The sequence below is a fragment of the Lynx rufus genome, unplaced genomic scaffold (genome assembly GCF_022079265.1).
Source record: "Lynx rufus isolate CCGP_SWC_20201006 ecotype Redwood Valley unplaced genomic scaffold, mLynRuf1.p SCAF_8, whole genome shotgun sequence".
NCBI classification, from domain to species: Eukaryota; Metazoa; Chordata; class Mammalia; order Carnivora; family Felidae; genus Lynx; species Lynx rufus.
The window spans coordinates 15264280-15281360 of NW_025814896.1; the positions used below are offsets into that span (position 1 = coordinate 15264280).

The 17081-nt window shown below is 42.7% G+C and overlaps 1 protein-coding gene across 1 annotated transcript; it reads left to right on the top strand.

Moving 5' to 3' along the window:
- The first annotated feature begins 2606 nt into the window (after positions 1-2606).
- Positions 2607-12632, top strand: WFDC11 (WAP four-disulfide core domain 11). Its single transcript, XM_047069140.1, has 4 exons — positions 2607-2613; positions 2776-2922; positions 3883-4025; positions 12555-12632. Exons 1-4 carry the CDS (start codon positions 2607-2609, stop codon positions 12630-12632), a joined length of 375 nt encoding a protein of 124 aa, XP_046925096.1.
- The last annotated feature ends 4449 nt before the right edge of the window (positions 12633-17081 follow it).

The following is a 17081-nucleotide window of genomic DNA, read 5'->3' on the forward strand; positions in this document are numbered from 1 at the left end:
AAGTATATTTTGTCAATGTTAAATTTAATGAAATTGATAATTGTACTATGATCACTCACCAGAACTAATTCCAAAAAGGTCAAATAGTTAAAAAAAAAAAAAAGACCACAATAAAGTCAACGAGGTCAATGTTTACTCTTCTGGAGAAGAAAAGAGAGTCTGAGCTTAATAATCAAAATAGCGGCCATTTATTTTGTGCATTCCATGTGCCAGACCCTATGCGTGGTACTTTCTATACTCAACATTTGCAATGTGGATTATAATATCACCTCCATGTTACAGGTAGGGAAACTGAGGCTCTGAGAAGTTAGGTGGTAGGCCAATTTCAAAATTTCAATTAAGGTCAATGCGTTGGGGTCAGGTTTCAAGCCCAGGTCTCTCTGATTCCAATGTGCATGTTTTGTTCTCTGTCTTATATGATATTGACAGTCTTCAGTGTGGTAACAAGTGGGAGGGAATTTCCCTTTTATGGTGAGACAAGATGAGCATCCTATTTGCAGAATAAACCAATTTTAATGGAGAAGAAAACTGGCAACAACTATGTAGGGTTCGTAATAGGCAGTACCCTTTACTCAGGACTTCTGGAGCTAGAAATTTGTGCTCTGAAGCTAATACTGGATTTAACTGAATTTCAGTTGCAATATTCCTACTGACACTTTTTCCTAATGAAGAGAAGTTTTCAGATATTACAAATTTTCAGATACCTTATGATCAATGGGGAAGTATGAATGCTATATGTAACTAGAATATTGGGAAAATATTCACAGAGAGTGTTATTGATAGTATGGTGAAAAGCTTGTCCTTTGTCTCATTTAAATTTATTTATAAAAGCTACTTTTGGGGCGCCTGGGTGGCGCAGTCGGTTAAGCGTCCGACTTCAGCCAGGTCATGATCTCGCGGTCCACGAGTTCGAGCCCCGCGTCGGGCTCTGGGCTGATGGCTCAGAGCCTGGAGCCTGTTTCCGATTCTGTGTCTCCCTCTCTCTCTGCCCCTCCCCGTTCATGCTCTGTCTCTCTCTGTCCCAAAAATAAAATAAACGTTGAAAAAAAAATTAAAAAAAAAAAAAGCTACTTTTTTTCCCTACCTCCCTGTGAGACCTTGGGTGTAGAACTTGACTTTTCTAGACTTTAGAATATATAAAAAGAGTCTGAGCCCATGCAATAGTCAAAATACTAAAATTGAATTGAAATTGTGGCTTCCCCCACACCAAGAAACCTGCAACTGGGGAAGAGAGTGGACAGTTTCCTCTTCTCCTGCAGCTGGCTAAGTGCCATTTTGGAGGTGGGAGGAGGGAGAGGAGGAGAGGGGGTCAGGATGGTTCTTTCTGGCAGGGAGGATTGCACCTTTGTGCTTTGTGCTTTCTGGGCTTAGTATTGCTTAAAGTTTACTCTATTGTGGGTGGTTTCAAGGATTCTTTGAGTTTTCCCCCCACCCCAACTGATGCAAGTTTCTCACCTGTGGTTCTCTTGATATGGCGGAATCTACCTCCTTTCTGATACCTTTCCCAGGCCCTAGGCATCTGGCTACTCACTTTCTACTTCTTTATGCTGAGGTCCCCTGGCCTTCCCAGGCAGCCCGCCTGACATGAAGCTAGTGCAAACCTACACTGGCTTTCTTCCATATGTTGCCTTATCAAATGCCATAGCACAAGCTGTAGTCTCTTGCTTGTGGCCATAGGTCATTTCAGCCAGTGTCCTACCCTTTGTTTCTCTGGTGACTCAGACACCTGCTACTATGTCTCCACAAAACCTTGGGGGTGCATAAAAAGCTCTATGGGAGGTATTCTTAAAGCCTTTCTGGTGACTTGGAATGAAAAGAGCACAGCAGTTGGGGCACCTGGGTGACTCCCTCAGTTAAGTGTCTGACTCTTGATTTCAGATCAGGTCATGATCTCACGGTTCTTGATTTTGAGCCCTGCATTGGGCTCTGTGCTGACAGTGCGAAGCCTGCTTAAGATTCTCTCTCTTTCCCTTTCTCTCTCTACCCCCTCATCTCTCTCTCTCTTTCTCTCAAGGCAAATAAACTTTAAAAAAGAAAATAAAAGAGCACAGCATTCTTTAAAAATGAGAGAGAAAAATGGCTAAAAAGTGGTTGGTGACTCTTAAAACTCTGACTTTTTTAAAGGTAGAAAATGACTAGGAACTTGACATATTTTTTTGCAGGTGATTTTTGAGCACATCTTCTTGAAAGTACAAGTTGATTGGTCTCACATGCTCACTTTAGGGTCTCTCTGAAGGTCTTGGCCAAAACTTTAATTTTAATACCAAGTTATACATTTTTAAATAAAAAGTCAAGATATATAAATAAATAATATATACATATATCATATATATATAAGATATATATATGTGATATATATATATATCATATATATATAAAAAGTCAAGCCAGATAGCCTGATTTCAGCTTTATGTGCACATATACAAGATAGAATAACATACACCAATATAGTGGGGTTACTAGAAATATTTCATTGTCTTCTTTGTATTTTTTTATGTTTTAAGAATTTTGTAAGCTGGATCTAAATTATCTTCTAATCAAGGGAAGGCAGCACATTTTTAAAAGCACATTTTCAAAATAATTTTTTTTTTCTGCAAAAGGAAGGCATGAAGTGTGAGATGGAGAGAAACCTTTTAGCAAAGCCAATGTTCAGCTTAGGTGTGTGCCTTTTGCCGAGTGGGTAGAGGCAAGGAGGAATGAGTAGACAAAGAGTAAAGAAATTCTATGAGCACGTCTTCTTGCTTCACAACTCTGTTTATACTTCTTGGTCTCCAGCAGCAACTGGGAAGGGGAAAAACATCCTGACAGTATATATTCAGACACATACGGTCAGCATCATGAAGCTCTGGACGCCTCAACTCATGACATTCCTCTGTATGGTGCTACTGTCTGTGCTGGGAGTGATAAAAGAAAAACACAGCTGTAGGTGACTAGGCTGGGCTGGGGAGTCAAAGGGGTGGGGGGTACTGTGCTTGTTCCTGGATAAGTGAAGGGGTATTGTGTCTGGCACATCTGACTCAGGACTCAGGACCTTCCCTGGAACACCTAGTGGAGATTCAGAGACTTTCTTATGCACAGAGTCCAAGAAGTGTCCAAGTTGAGGTCCTTTGATGCTTCCTCTCCAACCTTGAAAGTGGCAATGGGTACCTGTCACCTTTTATGTACATTTCATATGTTATAAGGATATAATATTTTCCCATGTCAGGCTACCATAACTTTTTGTACTTCCAGAAGCTCTGTGTCTTAGCTTGTGTGTACTTTAAGGAGTCCCATATGGGGATTTCTTAATATATACACTTAGTTTCAGTGGCAGGATCTTTCTGAATATGAAAAGATAGAGAAGAGACATGAGATGGGGCCCTAGTGGGGCAAAGTTGGGGGCCATGTGATGAGAAAATGGAATCAGTCGAGGGTACCAAGAAAATTGAGTGAGAGAGAGAATTTGGTGAGAAGCTGTTCTTAAAGGTGGAGTCAGCAAGGAAGAGAAGAAAAAGAGAAAGAATCTGTTCCTTACTCTCCCTGGTCTGGCTTCCCCCACTAGGAATTAAGTATGGTAATAAGGCTAGAGGCTACCTTGGGCCCCTCCTATTACAGAAATGTAGATTTTATAGGATGACACATGAACATGGGGAGTATGAGGAGTCCTGTCTCCAGGATGCTTGATGAGGGCCCAGAGGTCTGTGGGAGCAGAGAAGGCAGAGATCTGTGAAGACACAATGAGGAAGCTCAGCAGGGGGATTTTCTCATAAGGCGGATAGATAGTCAGGTGGGGCTTGGTGGGGCTTTGATTCTAGGAGGGGCTGTTAAGCTCATGAAGGACTTCTCTTCCCACCTTGGCTATGTAGCCCCTGTGAGCCTCTTCCCATCTCATCTCAATTACAGGGGCTGAAATGTTACTTGAGGAGTGCTGGGGACAGCCAAATGTCCTTGAATGCACCAAGAAGTGTTCTGGAACCTTTAAATGTATAAACAAAAATCACACATGCTGCTGGACCTATTGTGGAAACATCTGCTGGAAAAATAAAGTGAGTTGGGAGGTGTGTTTGGGCATGGATCTTCACTGATTCTCAGATGCTGTTATTCATAAACAGAAGACCGAAGCACCCTGAATCCTAGGCACAAAAATAGTGGAAGACAATGTACCCTAAACCTGGACAGCAGTTCACTGGCAAATAAACCAAGATACCAGGTTGGGGCATATTGTTCATTATATAATCAATGCCTATGTTGTTCTCATTATATTGCTCAATTGTTTGCTCTTTTCCTGAATTTTGTCCAAATTTCTAACCATTGCCTCTATAGTCAGACCTTTCTATGAGCCCTTTTGGCTCAGCCAGGCCCCAAATCTCTATGTTTCTCTGTTCAATGAACCAAACCCACCTCCCCACCTCAGAAGTGGACTTTTTCTTGTTACAAAAAGTACTCCTGTCCCAGGATCTGCCATAGATGGGTAATATTAAGCTTGGGAATGAATGCTTGTTCCTCAGAGTTCCCTAACCTCTGAGTATATAACCTTTCTGTCTTACAGGAAATCTTTGAAAGACATCTAAAACCCTAATCTCCCAGCTGGACACCAGTCTGTTCTCACTGAGGGCTGGGCAGGAGCAAATCCTTGACAAATAAACTCATTTATCAACAGTGGCTTTTAGCTTTTTCAACTCCATTTCACTACTTTTTTTTTTTAACTTTATTTTTTATTTTTTAAAATTTACATCCAAATTAGCATATAGTGAAGCAATGATTTCAGGAGTAGATTCCTTAATGCCCCTTACCCATTTAGCCCACCGCCCCAACAGATCTCAATGCCTGGCCTTCCTGGGCCCTCTCCATTGTCTGCAGCCAGGAACCTGTATCCCTTGTAAGTCATGGCTTGGGCGAAGCTACCCCCCATAGAATCTACACTCTGAGAACTCAGCAAAGTCTGAGACATCCCACAGACCCTCTCACTCCCCAGGATTTGCAGGGTCCAGAGAAGAAGATGACCTGTCACTTTCCCCCCTCTCTCCTGTGCCTGTCACTGTGTCCAGGACCCCTGGCCCTTCCCAGAAAATACCACTTGCGCTATTTCCCTTCCGCTGCCACCATCCCGGTCCCTCTGATGAGAACTTCGACTTGACTGTGTACACCCCAAAACTTACTTTCCCAGGGCCCTTTCTTTCTGTACCCATTCCCATCAATATTCTTGGATGTTTACAGGTCACAGAAGTACAGAAATCCAAGAATAATTGTTTGGTTTCCCCAAGTGATTCTCAGCCCTGATGTACCTTTCACTACTGAGTGTACTGTTTAGTGTTTGGGTACTTGGGATGGAGAGTCAAAAGACAGTTTCCCCCTCCACCCCCATCAGTGTTCCTGGTGCTGCGTAAAGGGGACAGAGGGCTATCGTTTGGGAAGACCCAGAATCTTCATAGTGCTGTGGTCAGAGTGATGAGGGACCATAAGGCAGGCTGAGGGCCAAACACAAGCTAGCATTACCCCCCACCCCCAGGTGGGATATGAGATATTCCTCAGACACTCCTAACTGCACAAGTACAAAGGAAAGGACAGAAAACAAATGACTAACTGATAAAGATCACAGTCATACAGGACATGGGTCTCCATCAGTTTACAAATATCTTAGTAAATTAAAATTTAAATAAATTTTAAAAATTTAGCAAATTTATCAATAGCCTAGTCTCTAGAAACCTATAGACCCAGTTTCCTGGAGTCCCTAATATCACCCTCCCCTCCATAGTGATGTGGGGAAGGATTAAAGGCAAGAAGGAAATGGCAGGTAAAATTAAATTTCTTTATAACCTGCAGCCCATCAACAAGTACTTGAGGCAAATATAGAGTAGTACATTTCTCCAGGAACATTTGTCCTAGAAGGCCCTACCACCTTAATGCTTTGCTAGAAGGAAAAACAACCTTAGCTTGACAATAGCTAGGCCTCCAGTAATCTGTGAGTCTTTAGCTTATGAAAGTCTCTTTGGAAACTTCCCTTTTGACTTTACCTCTCCCAAGTCCATGGTTCTACACAACCCCAGTGAAGCTCTTCCTGCCCACTGGTCCTGTTCCCGTGCTTTAATAAAATCACCTTTTTGCACCAAAGACATCTTCAAGAATTCTTTCTTGGCTGTCGGCTCCAGACCCTACGAACCCCACCATCACCCCAAAACCTCATCAAGAGCAGAATGTGCTGAAAGGCTCCAATTCCCAGGTCTCCCTCAGAAGGGACACAGCCCCTCCTGGCTCCCTTCCCTCCCCACTCCCTTAGTCCATCACCTATTCTGCATCCTGTTCAGTTTACGGTGCCCTCCCTGGGCCTGTAGCAGCAGCACAGAGAGGAGAAGGATGGGCAGCAGAGCCTGGGTTGGCATGACTCTGGCCAGAAAGGAGAGCTCTCAGTCTGCCACAGGCTTCTCTGGAGAGCTGGGTGGTTATCCTGGGCCCTTCCTGCTTCCACTGGCCAAGCAAGGGGCCTTTTCCCCCATCCCCTATGCCTGTACCTGACCATGGCCTGTTCACTGGGACTTGGGCTTCTGCAGACAAGTCCTCCTCTCACGTGACTAAACCCCTCCCTTGCAAACAATTATTTTCTACTTTAATTATAGTGCCTTAGAGCTCAGAGTTATCCAAAGCACAAAGACTCAGGGGCTCAGGGCTGGGCTTTGTTTTGACCCTTAGGGATAAGAAGGACTTGGAACTGGAACTGGATTGAGTGAGGGTGGTTATTCCTTCATGACAAAAGAGGTAGAGAAGAACAAAAGGTTAGGGACCCTCAAAGGAAGGATCAGGGAAGGAAAGCATTTTCCTCTTGGATATCCAGGATATTACAGGGGAGGAAAGCAATTTTTCCTCTACCCTTCTGGGTTCTTGTTTGAAACCACCCCGCAGTAAAAGATTAGCAGGAGAAAAACAAACTGAATTTTCCTAACATGTATACCTCCAATATATATGGGAGAGACCAGGAAAACTGAGTAACTTCCCCAAGTGGCCTGGGGCGCCTGGGTGGCTCAGTCGGTTGGGTGTTCGACTTCGGCTCAGGTCATGATCTCACAGCTTGTGGGTTTGGGCCCTGCCTTGGGCTCTGTGCTGACAGCTCCGAGCCTGGAGCCTGCTTCAGATTCTGTGTCTTCCTCTCTCTCTCTGCCCCTCCCCATCTCTCACTGTCTCTCAAAAATAAGCATTAAAAAAAAATTGTTTTTAAAAGTCACTAGTGATTTTTAAATTTTACTTTCTTTACATTTGATATTCTTTAATGGCTCTTAAAATACAGCAAAATACTTTTACAATAAATATCTATTTTTTTTAATTGACACATCAAGTCTAAAGTTACCTTTCATGAAAGGCAAATGACCCTATTATCTGACTAGCTAATGGATAGCTTATCGTATCTTATTATTTTTGTTGTACTTTTCTGTGTTTTTCAAATTTCTAAAATAAGAAATGATAAACTTATGAAGAATTCATTTCTGCAATGAGAGGAGTAGAAAGCATAAGGAGAAGGCAAGTAGCTCAGGAGACACCCGTGCCCAGCCAAGGAGTGGTGCGTGGAGGAGAGGAGGCAGAACCAGAGGGGGCAGTGAGAGACCAGTCACGTGTTTTCCACTCCACACCTCAAAGCCCTTCGCTATCCCCAGCAGGACCTGGTGAAATCCTGGGTCTCCTGCCAGGCTCACACTCAGACATCCAGAGTTCACATCATGAAGGGGTTGTTTCTCCAGCTGCTGATACTCTACGGCCTGGTGATCTCGCCAGTGGCAGGAAGTCTTAAAGACAAAATTAAGACTACAACTAAGCCTCCAAAATACAGTAGGTATTTTGGTTGAGCTTCAAAATGAAGAAGGGGTTGAAAGCAGAAGAAATAGGGACTGACTGACATATATGAAGGCATTAGTTCCTTTTATAAGCCAGGATACTGAGGAAAGTTGAATGTGCACTTCTTAAGTTTGAGGGTCTCCTGATGTTTCATGTAATGATGTTTTTATGTGTGTTGTGGGGACTGTGGTGGCTACATGGCATTTTTAAAAAAAGGAGCTTAGCAGTGGAAACCTCCACAGGGTTCAAAACCCACGTGGAAGGTGCTTAGACTGAGTCACCAGGAGTTTGTGTCCTCCAGTTAGGAGTTCCAAGGGTGACTACCACATTGGGAAAAGGGTACTAAGTATTTCTTGAAATATGCCCTTTCCTTAGGGAACTGAGTATTTTAGAACATTGGGCATGGGGTGCAGAAATAAAACACATGCTTATTGAAGAGAAATTTGGAATTCTTGGGGTAAAGAATTCAAATCAGCAATAAAGTGGAAAATTGTATATCCATAACTGATGGCAAAGGTTTCTGGGGAACAGCTAGGTTTGGAGGGCTGTCTCACCCAGACACAAAAAGTACAAGACAGTTCTTTTTTTCTCTGTAATCCATTCTCCCAACCCTGTAAAATGAGAGCAGGTGGCAAGAGGATCTCTTGAGTCTCTTTGTTCTGAGAATTGGGTTTCAGGACTCTGTTCCTGTGATGTTAAGTTCCATGGAGGTGACTTCATGGTTGCTGGATTTGTTAGGGGATAGGAGCTGGATTTTGACTCGAGGAATGGAAAAAGCCACCAGATGCCTGGACAGGGAAAAGAGAAACCAATGGAATGGGTCCTGGGGCCTTAAAGGGGCTGATAGTAATGGGAAAATGTCTTCTTCTTGGAGTCATTGCTCATGTGTTCCTTCTCAGTTATGGTAAAGGCAAATCTGAGAAAATGCCACTTGGATTCCTAATGCCTACAAATGCTGAAGAAAATGCCAGCTTAACTCAAATTGTGATATAGGCTATGAATGCTGCATTTCTATCTGTGGAAATACCTGCATGAAAAACCCAGAACCTGGTAGGATCTTAAAAGCACCACTCTTTTGGCATTCAGTTTTCAAAGACTATGGACCCCCTAATTGTGAGGGGACAGACAGAAGGAGACTGTGCCTCCCTAGTCCCAATGCCCAAATCAACATTGAGACCCCCATTTCTTCATCCCAGCCCAAACCCCCATTCTCTACTTGCAGGCCTACCTGATTTATCCAAACTTCAGGAGGTCTGTCATTTATGTGTCTTTGCTCACTGGACTTAAAACATCAGAGAAAAGCCTTGTGTGGGCATCTTCTAAGCCACAGAAGATATTCCTGCCTCCTGGGTTTGGGAGGGTGTTGCACTTAGAGAAATGTATTTCACTACACCATGTAGCCACTGACTACCTACCCCTTCTCTCTTCCAGAGACTGGCACTGAGAACTATACACCCAGCCCTAGGGAAGTGCTTACATGACATCCCATAACCACCACTAAGAGCTGTGGGACAGACACCAGAGGGGCATCAGAATAATACTAGCTGAAGTCCAGTGGGACCATTGTCTTGTCCCAGCTGGAAAATGAGAGGAGAAAAGAGAAGGGGTCCCAGGACAATGTCTTTCCTACTTGACAACCCTCTTCCCTGAACCATTGTATCCTCAATTCCTTGACAAATAAACTGTGGCAGTAACCCAGAACCTCTGTCTCTTCTATAATCCCAGGACCATTCGCTGCCCTCACATTTTCCCTAAGCCCCAAACCCCTGCCTCCCAGTGGATTTCCCTGCCTTCTCAACATCCAGAATCTTATTCTCCTTAGCCAAGAGTCTTGGACTCTCTTGGTTCATTGACCAACATCTCTGAAGAAGGCTGCTATGTGTGGGAGATTCTTATGGCTACCGGAAACATCATCCCTCTGGGTTCCCCATACCTTGGTGCAGCCTTTCTTTCCTTTTTTGTTTTTTTTTAAATGTTTATTTATTTTTGAGAGAGACAGAGACAGAATGCGAGTGGGTTAGGGGCAGAGAGAGAGGGAAACACAGAATCTGAAGCAGGCTCCAGGCTCCGAGCTGTCAGCACCAGAGCCCGACATGGGGTTCGAACTCATGAGCTGTGAGATCATGACCTGGGCTGAAGTCGGACACTCAACTGACTGAGCCACCTAGGGCCCCATTTCTTTCCTTATTTCAGGCCTGTGATTCTAGCAGGTTCCCACAAGTGGCCTCCCTTTTAACAATCTTCCTTAAAAGTGGCAGCACCCATGGTCTACGATTGGAAAGAAATGCCTTTGGCCTCTCCAAAGTGTCCTCTCAGATGATGCCTCATTTATTACCATTATTTACTCAGTCACTTGGAATCTGGAAAATTTTTTTCAAATGTAAATACTCCTAGAAAGAATAGGCAACCTTTAGAGGTTATAGAGAGCTTACAATGTGTTCAGGTTTGTGGCAAGGGCTACTCCTCATGAGTGCAGGTGTGACCAACTCTCTATTGGCATATAGCCCAAGGAAGGGTTAAGTCTTATGATCCAAACAAGCAGAAACCAGGTGGGGTATGCAAGAAGGGATGAGTGGGGCATATAGTCAGTGCCTTAAGGTGTAATAAATACAGAGGAGTTTTTACATGTCTGAGTCATGATATCAGGTTTCCTGGAAGAAGAGATGCTTGGTCCTACCTTGAGGGATAGAGAGGAATTGGGGTAACTCAGAAGGAAAGTTAGTTTTCCTCCATGACAGGGTTAAATATGGACTTGGGGAGAAAGGAAGGGAACTTGAGGGAAATGAAAGGTTGATACCCTATCCTCCTCCTGCCCCCAAAACCAACAGGTGAAGTTGCAGACAAGGTTGGATTATGGATTTGGTATTAAGCTCTATGACCCTCACATATTCAAACTGCCAGCTTTTCCTTTTGGGTCCCTGTTGTTATACCCATAAAACCTGCAGAGCACAAGTATTGTTTGATAAATTTAACAGAGGAAAACAAACAGACACAGACAGGTGGCTGAAACTACTCAGTCTGCTCTGAAGGTTGATGACAAACAGATACGTAGACTTCAGTGTCCCAGTGCCCCTGTACTCAAGTTTCCTGAAATATATACAAGTTAAGGGCCAGAGATGTGCTTAAACAGGGGTTCTAGTGGGAAATAGGGATGGGAGGGATGCTTTGCAGAAAGAATATTAGCTGAGATGGGTTAAGGAGGACAGGTCTGTAGTGTTGGACTAGCAGGGGGTGATTGCCTTAGGACAAAACAAATGAACTGTTTCATGCTAAGCAATTAGCAAAAAAAAAGGCAATTGAAAGAAACTCTGGGGACACCAGGTGGAGAGGACACTCTAAGCCACAGGTGCTTAAGGAACACACTGAGCTTTTATACTTGGGTGTCTCACTTCAAAGGCCACAGTTAATCCACACTGAAAGCAGAAGTGGGAGGTTATTTGTATCCAGCCATGGGGCTGAGTAACCCACAAGGGATTTCTCCTGGAAGAAGTGGTCCCGAGTAAACTAGACTGGCATTGCCAGAAGAATTATGGACCAACAGTCAATTTGAACATACTTCCTAGGAACTTATATAATAGGAAGAAAAAAACAAAACAAAATAAAACAAACCCAGTAATTACCTAAATTATGTTGTTTGATTTGAACAACACAAATAATAAGGGACTAACTTCTCTCGAAAGGAATTCAGAATATACAAGAGCAAATGAAACATTTTTTAAAAAGTCTCAACAAATGTCAGGAAATTGAAATCAAACTGATCATGGTAGAAGTAAATAAAAATAAGTAATGTAAAATGGCTAGAAAAAATTTCCATATGATTAAAAATTAAGCAAAGCAATTAAAAGGAGTCAAGAGCCAAAATGAAATCATGATAGAAATAGAAAATATTTCAAACCAAAAATGAAAATATGACATCTCAAAACATATGCATACAGAGGGATGTCCACCAAATGACAACATATGAGACCCCAGCCTCTCTCCTCCAACAAAGATCAACAATTACACAAGTATCCAGGAACAGAAATAGTTCTGGGAAAGCTCTGGAGTCCACGTAGAAACTTCAGCAAAACAGGAAACATACACCTGAGAGTAATTGCGTACGAAGAGACGGAAGGGCAGCTACATTCGCCTATGTCATCCCATCCCCCAGCTGGCCTTGCTCCATACCAAGAGGAAGTCTCCCATTAAAGCTCCCCTCACCACAGAAGGAGAAAGCAGAGTGAGTCACTGCCCCCACCCCTAGCCTCCTGGGGTATCACACAAACGTTGGGCTTCAGTTTCACCCCACACAGACCAGCAAAGCTGAGACATTTAGAGACAGCTAGGAACAGGGATGAAAAGCAGTAGCAGCCACACAGTGGCAGTGATTGTGGTAAATAGTGACCTGCCCTGCAAACAAACCCAGCAGATTTTCCATTGAAGAAACCAATGGCCAGCATGGCCACCATAGACTCCTGCGGATTTCACTAGCTTTTGCCACACGATTATTTGCATCCACTGTCATCAACCACCTGAGTCTCTCCCAACTCCTTACCCCCTGCCCACCTGGAGTCCAGTAACTGCACTGGTAGCTGATCCAGACCTCTGCAGCTGTGCAATTGCAAGATGCCAGTTTAGACCCCCATGGCTGACTCCCACCAAAGGGTGCATACTTGGGGCTGGCCCTTCCACCTGTCACAGGCCACCACGTAATGCACATGGCAGGGGAAACTGTGAAGTCCAGGAGGGCATGCTCACCCCCACGGCCCCTGCAGCTGCTTGTGGTCCTGGATCAGGCCCTGTCTTCGGTCACTGGCCTGTACCACAGCACTCATCTACAGATGGCCCTCTAGCTGTGCAGCTGCACATTCCTGGTCCCACCCCCACCACAGGTCTTCACTGACAGGTGCTGGGGACCTATGTACAGCATGTTGACTATAGATAATAATAGTGTAGTGCATACTTGCAAGTTGCTGAGAGAGTCAATCTTACATGTTCATCACAAGCTTTTTGAGTCTATAGGCTTGTGTCTTCCAACATACTTGGAAATTTTCAGTCATTATTTCCTCAAATGTTTTTTCAGCCTTGTACTGTTCTCTTCTCCTTCCATGACTGTGACAGATGTCAGGACTTTGGTTATTGTCCCTGAGGCTCTGTGTATCTTTTTTTAGTATATTTTTTTGTTATTAAAATTGGATAGTTTCCATGGGTCAGTCTTCAAGGTCACTGCTCCTCTCTGTCATGTGCATTCTGATATTAAGCCCATCCAGTGAGTGTTTAATCTTAATTATTATGTTTTTATTAAGTTTCCTTTTCCTTCTTTATGTTTTCTGTTTCCTTCCCAAGACGTTCTATTTTTCCATCAGTTTCAATGGATAGAAACCATGATTACTTGCTTCAGAATTGTTGTAATAGCTGCTTTAACATCTTTGAAAGATAATTCCAACATTTATTTCATCTCAAAATTAGAGTCTGTTGGTAGTTTTTTTTTTTTGCCACAGGAGTTGATACTTTCCTTTTCCTTCATAGGCTACATAATTTTGGATTATATCTTGGACATTCTGAAAATTATAAGACTGAGTCTTACACCGAATGGAGAAGGTTGATATTGTGTTTTGAAAAGTAGTTGAAATGATTAGGTTCAGGCTGAAGAGCTTAACCTGTCTTGAGTGGGTTGTATTCCAATGTCAGTTCAGCTTTTCAAAGCTTTGTTTGTAGTTCATTTATTGCCTCCCTGGATATGCACCACCAAGTGGTTAGTCTGGGACCTAGGTGGTGGTGTATCTGTGAATTCACTTCTCAAAGTATGTCAGTATGCACAGCTTAGAGGTGAACCCAGGAATACATAAACAACTGTATGTGTTTGCTTTCTCAAGTCCTTCCCTTGGTGATCTCCCCTGTGCCTTCTGTTTCTCCAAGGTTCCAAGCAGCTTAGGCTTTGTTTACCCTGAATTGCCAGGCCCTTCCGCAACTATATCCATATCCAGAGCCAAGTGGCAGAGAACAAAGAGAGAAAAGAGAAACAGGGGCAACCCACCAGGGGTTCACCCACTCTCTTAGAATTACAGCTGACCCAACAGAGAAAGATTTCCCCTCTCTGAGTTTTCTCTCCCTCCAATCCTATTCCACCTGCTGCCCATCACTACTATAGATTTTGTGAGGGACTAGGAAGCAGAACAAGAATTAAGGGACACCTGGCTGGCTCAATTGGTAGACAGCGTGACTCTTGATCTTGGGGTTGTGAGTTCAACCCCCCATGTTGGGGGCTAGAGATTACTTAAAAATAAAATCTTTAAAAAAATCACCAGAGTATTGAAAAAGTACCAAGTAGAATATCTAGAAATAAAATATATAACTGAAATAAAAAGCAAAAAGAAAGAAATTGTTTGACTCACTGAGGACTACTCAAGAGCAGCAAAAGAAGCATAAAGAGAGTAGAAATAAATTTTCAACATGCTGGCTTAAAACAATTAAACAGTTCTGAATACCCAGTGGAAACTTCTTTTTATTTTTATTTTTTTTTTAGTTTTTTTTTTTTGTATTTATTTATTTTTGAGAGACAGAGAGAGACAGAGCGTGAGCAGGGGAGGGAGATACAGAATCCGAAGCAGGCTCCAGGCTCTGAGCTATCAGCACAGAGCCCGATGTGGGGCTTGAATCCATGAACCGTGAGATCATAACCTGAGCTGAAGTCAGACGCTTAACTGACTGAGCCACTCAGGCACCCCCCTTCTTTTTATTTTTAAAAAATTCTGTCAGGGGGACCTGGGTGGCTCAATCAGTTAAGCAACGGACTCTTGATATGGGCTCAGGTCATGATCTCAGTGTTACGAGAGGGAGCCCCACGTTAACTCTGCACCGGGTATGGAGTCTGCTTAAGATTCTCTCTCTCCCTCTCTCTCTGCTCCTCCCCCACTTGCTCTCTCTCAAAATAAATAAATAAACTTAAAAAAATTCCAGGTTTTTGAGGTAGATTGACCAATAAAAATTGGGTATATTAAAGGTAGGTATCAAAAATTTTGATATAGGTACATATTGTGAAATGATTACCAAAATCAAGCTAGTTTGCATATTCATCACTTCAAATAATCACCTCTTTTTTTTTTATGTGTGGTGAGAACACTTAAGGTCTGCTCTCCTAAACACAGTATTATTAATTACAGTCACTATGCTATCCTTTGGATCCCCAGAGCTTACCCATCTTTTAACTGAAGGCTTGTCTCCTTTGACCAGCATCTTCCCTTTCATACACCCTCTGATTCCTGGAAACCACTATTCTACTCTCTTGTTTCTATGAGTTCAACTTTTTGAGATTCCACATGTAAGTGAGATCGTGTAGTATTTGCCTTTCTGTGCCTGGTTTCTTTCACTTAGCATAATATCCTCCAGATTCATCCATGTTGTTGCAAATGGCAGGATTTTTTTTTAAGGCTGAATCATATTCATGTATATCATATTTTCTTTATCCATTCATCCATCCATGGATACTTAGACAGTTTCCGTGTCTTGGCTTTTGTGAATAATGCTACAATGACTATGAGGGTGCAGATATCTCAAGATAGTGCTTTCATTTCTTTTGGATATGATATCCCCAGAAGTGGGATTGCTGGATCATATGGTAGTTCTGCTTCTGATTTTTGAGGAACCTCTAGACTATTTTCCATAGTGGATGCATCAGTTTAAATTCTCACCAAACATGCACTAGAATCCTCTTTTCTCCACATCCTTGCCAATACTTGTTTTCTTATGAATGTTGGATGATAGGCATTCTAAGAAGATATGAGGTGATATCTCGTTGTAGTTTTCATTTCCCTGATGATTAGTGTTGTTGAGCATCTTTTCATATACCAATTGGCCATTTGTATGTTTTCTTTTGAGAAATGTCCTTTCAAGTCCTTTGTCCATTTATTGATCGGGTTATTCTTTTTCTTGTTATTGAGTTGTTTGACAAACACACAAAATGAATTTGCAAATACGCAAATGTCTGCAAAAAATAAGCATAGATTATACATAACTCAAAATAAGATTGTAGAAATGAACCCACATATGTAATTAGGCCATAAATGTCAATTAATAAAGACTGGCAGACCTGATTTTTTTTTTTTGGTAGATTTACACGGTTTGAAAAATGAAACACAAGTGCATGGAAAGGTTGAAAGCAAACTGAGGGGGAAAAGTCGAGGCAAATGCAAACAAAAAAAGAGATGGTATAGTTAGATATCAGGAAATACAGAACTGTAAGAGGAGTTTATTGTCAGGATAGAGAAGGAGTCACTGTATAATGATAAAAGATTCCATTCACCAGGAATGTTTGCATTTACCTAAATCAATAGAATCAAGATCTATTAAACAAACACCGATGCAATTACAGACATAAATTGAGAAATCTTTGTAGTGAGAGCCCTCCACACACCGTTCCGAATTGTTGACAGTCAAAGAGACAAAAAATTACAAAGATTTAAGATATTTAAACAACACACTGTGGAGATAGGCAGTGCTCTGCATGCCACACTTAGCGAGATTCAGTATCAGAATGTAGATCACTGGATAGGAGTTATGTAGAAGATCACATCTTTGGAGGAAGCATCTGCTTACTCTGCCCAAGCGTGGGACAAGGTGTATGAAGGAGATCCATGGAGCTAATTGTCCTCCTCAAGGTCTGCCAAGTGACTGAGGCAAAAGGCACATTGTTGGTTGAGTAGCCAAGCAGGAGACATGCCGTGCCATTGAGAGGAGGCAGATGTGAGGAAGGGGCTCTCAGCCATGGAAGTGGGACCTGAGGCTGGGTGTACTACCGGCATGGGGTGGGAGTGGGGGGAGCAGTAGGGGGTTATGGGATGTGATAGAATCATAGTGAGGCCTTACCTGTAGTTTCTGAAAATGGTAACCTGGAAATTCAACTGTTCCCCTAGCTCCTGACCACCTGTAGACCTTTCAGTTGCAAAACGCTCCTCCATTCACTGCAAAGAGCAACCTCTGCCATGTGGGGAAGCTGGACAAAGAGGTAGGTTCAATGATGGGGTTCTGGGGAAGCTTCTGACTACCCAGGCTCAAGAAATGAGGAGCCCACTGGGTTTGGAACATTGTCAAAGGGACAGCTGGGAAATAGGAATAATATCTCCACCATCGTTTTAAGTGACTTAGAATCTTATGGTCCCAGAAATTCAAGCAAATTCCTTTCATCTCTTAAAATTTCTCACAATTGTACCACTACACATGTATTAGAATGACTAAAATAAAACATTTACGATCTTAAATGCTAGCAAGTAAGTGAGGCAAGTGGAGCTCTCCTGTACTACCAG

Excerpts from the sequence above, each read along its gene's own strand:
- WFDC11 (XM_047069140.1), top strand. Across the intron at positions 2,923-3,882 it reads GATAAAAGAAAAACACAGCT|GGGCTGAAATGTTACTTGAG; the intron begins GTAGGTGACTAG and ends TCTCAATTACAG. Across the intron at positions 4,026-12,554 it reads ACATCTGCTGGAAAAATAAA|CTGCTTGTGGTCCTGGATCA; the intron begins GTGAGTTGGGAG and ends CGGCCCCTGCAG.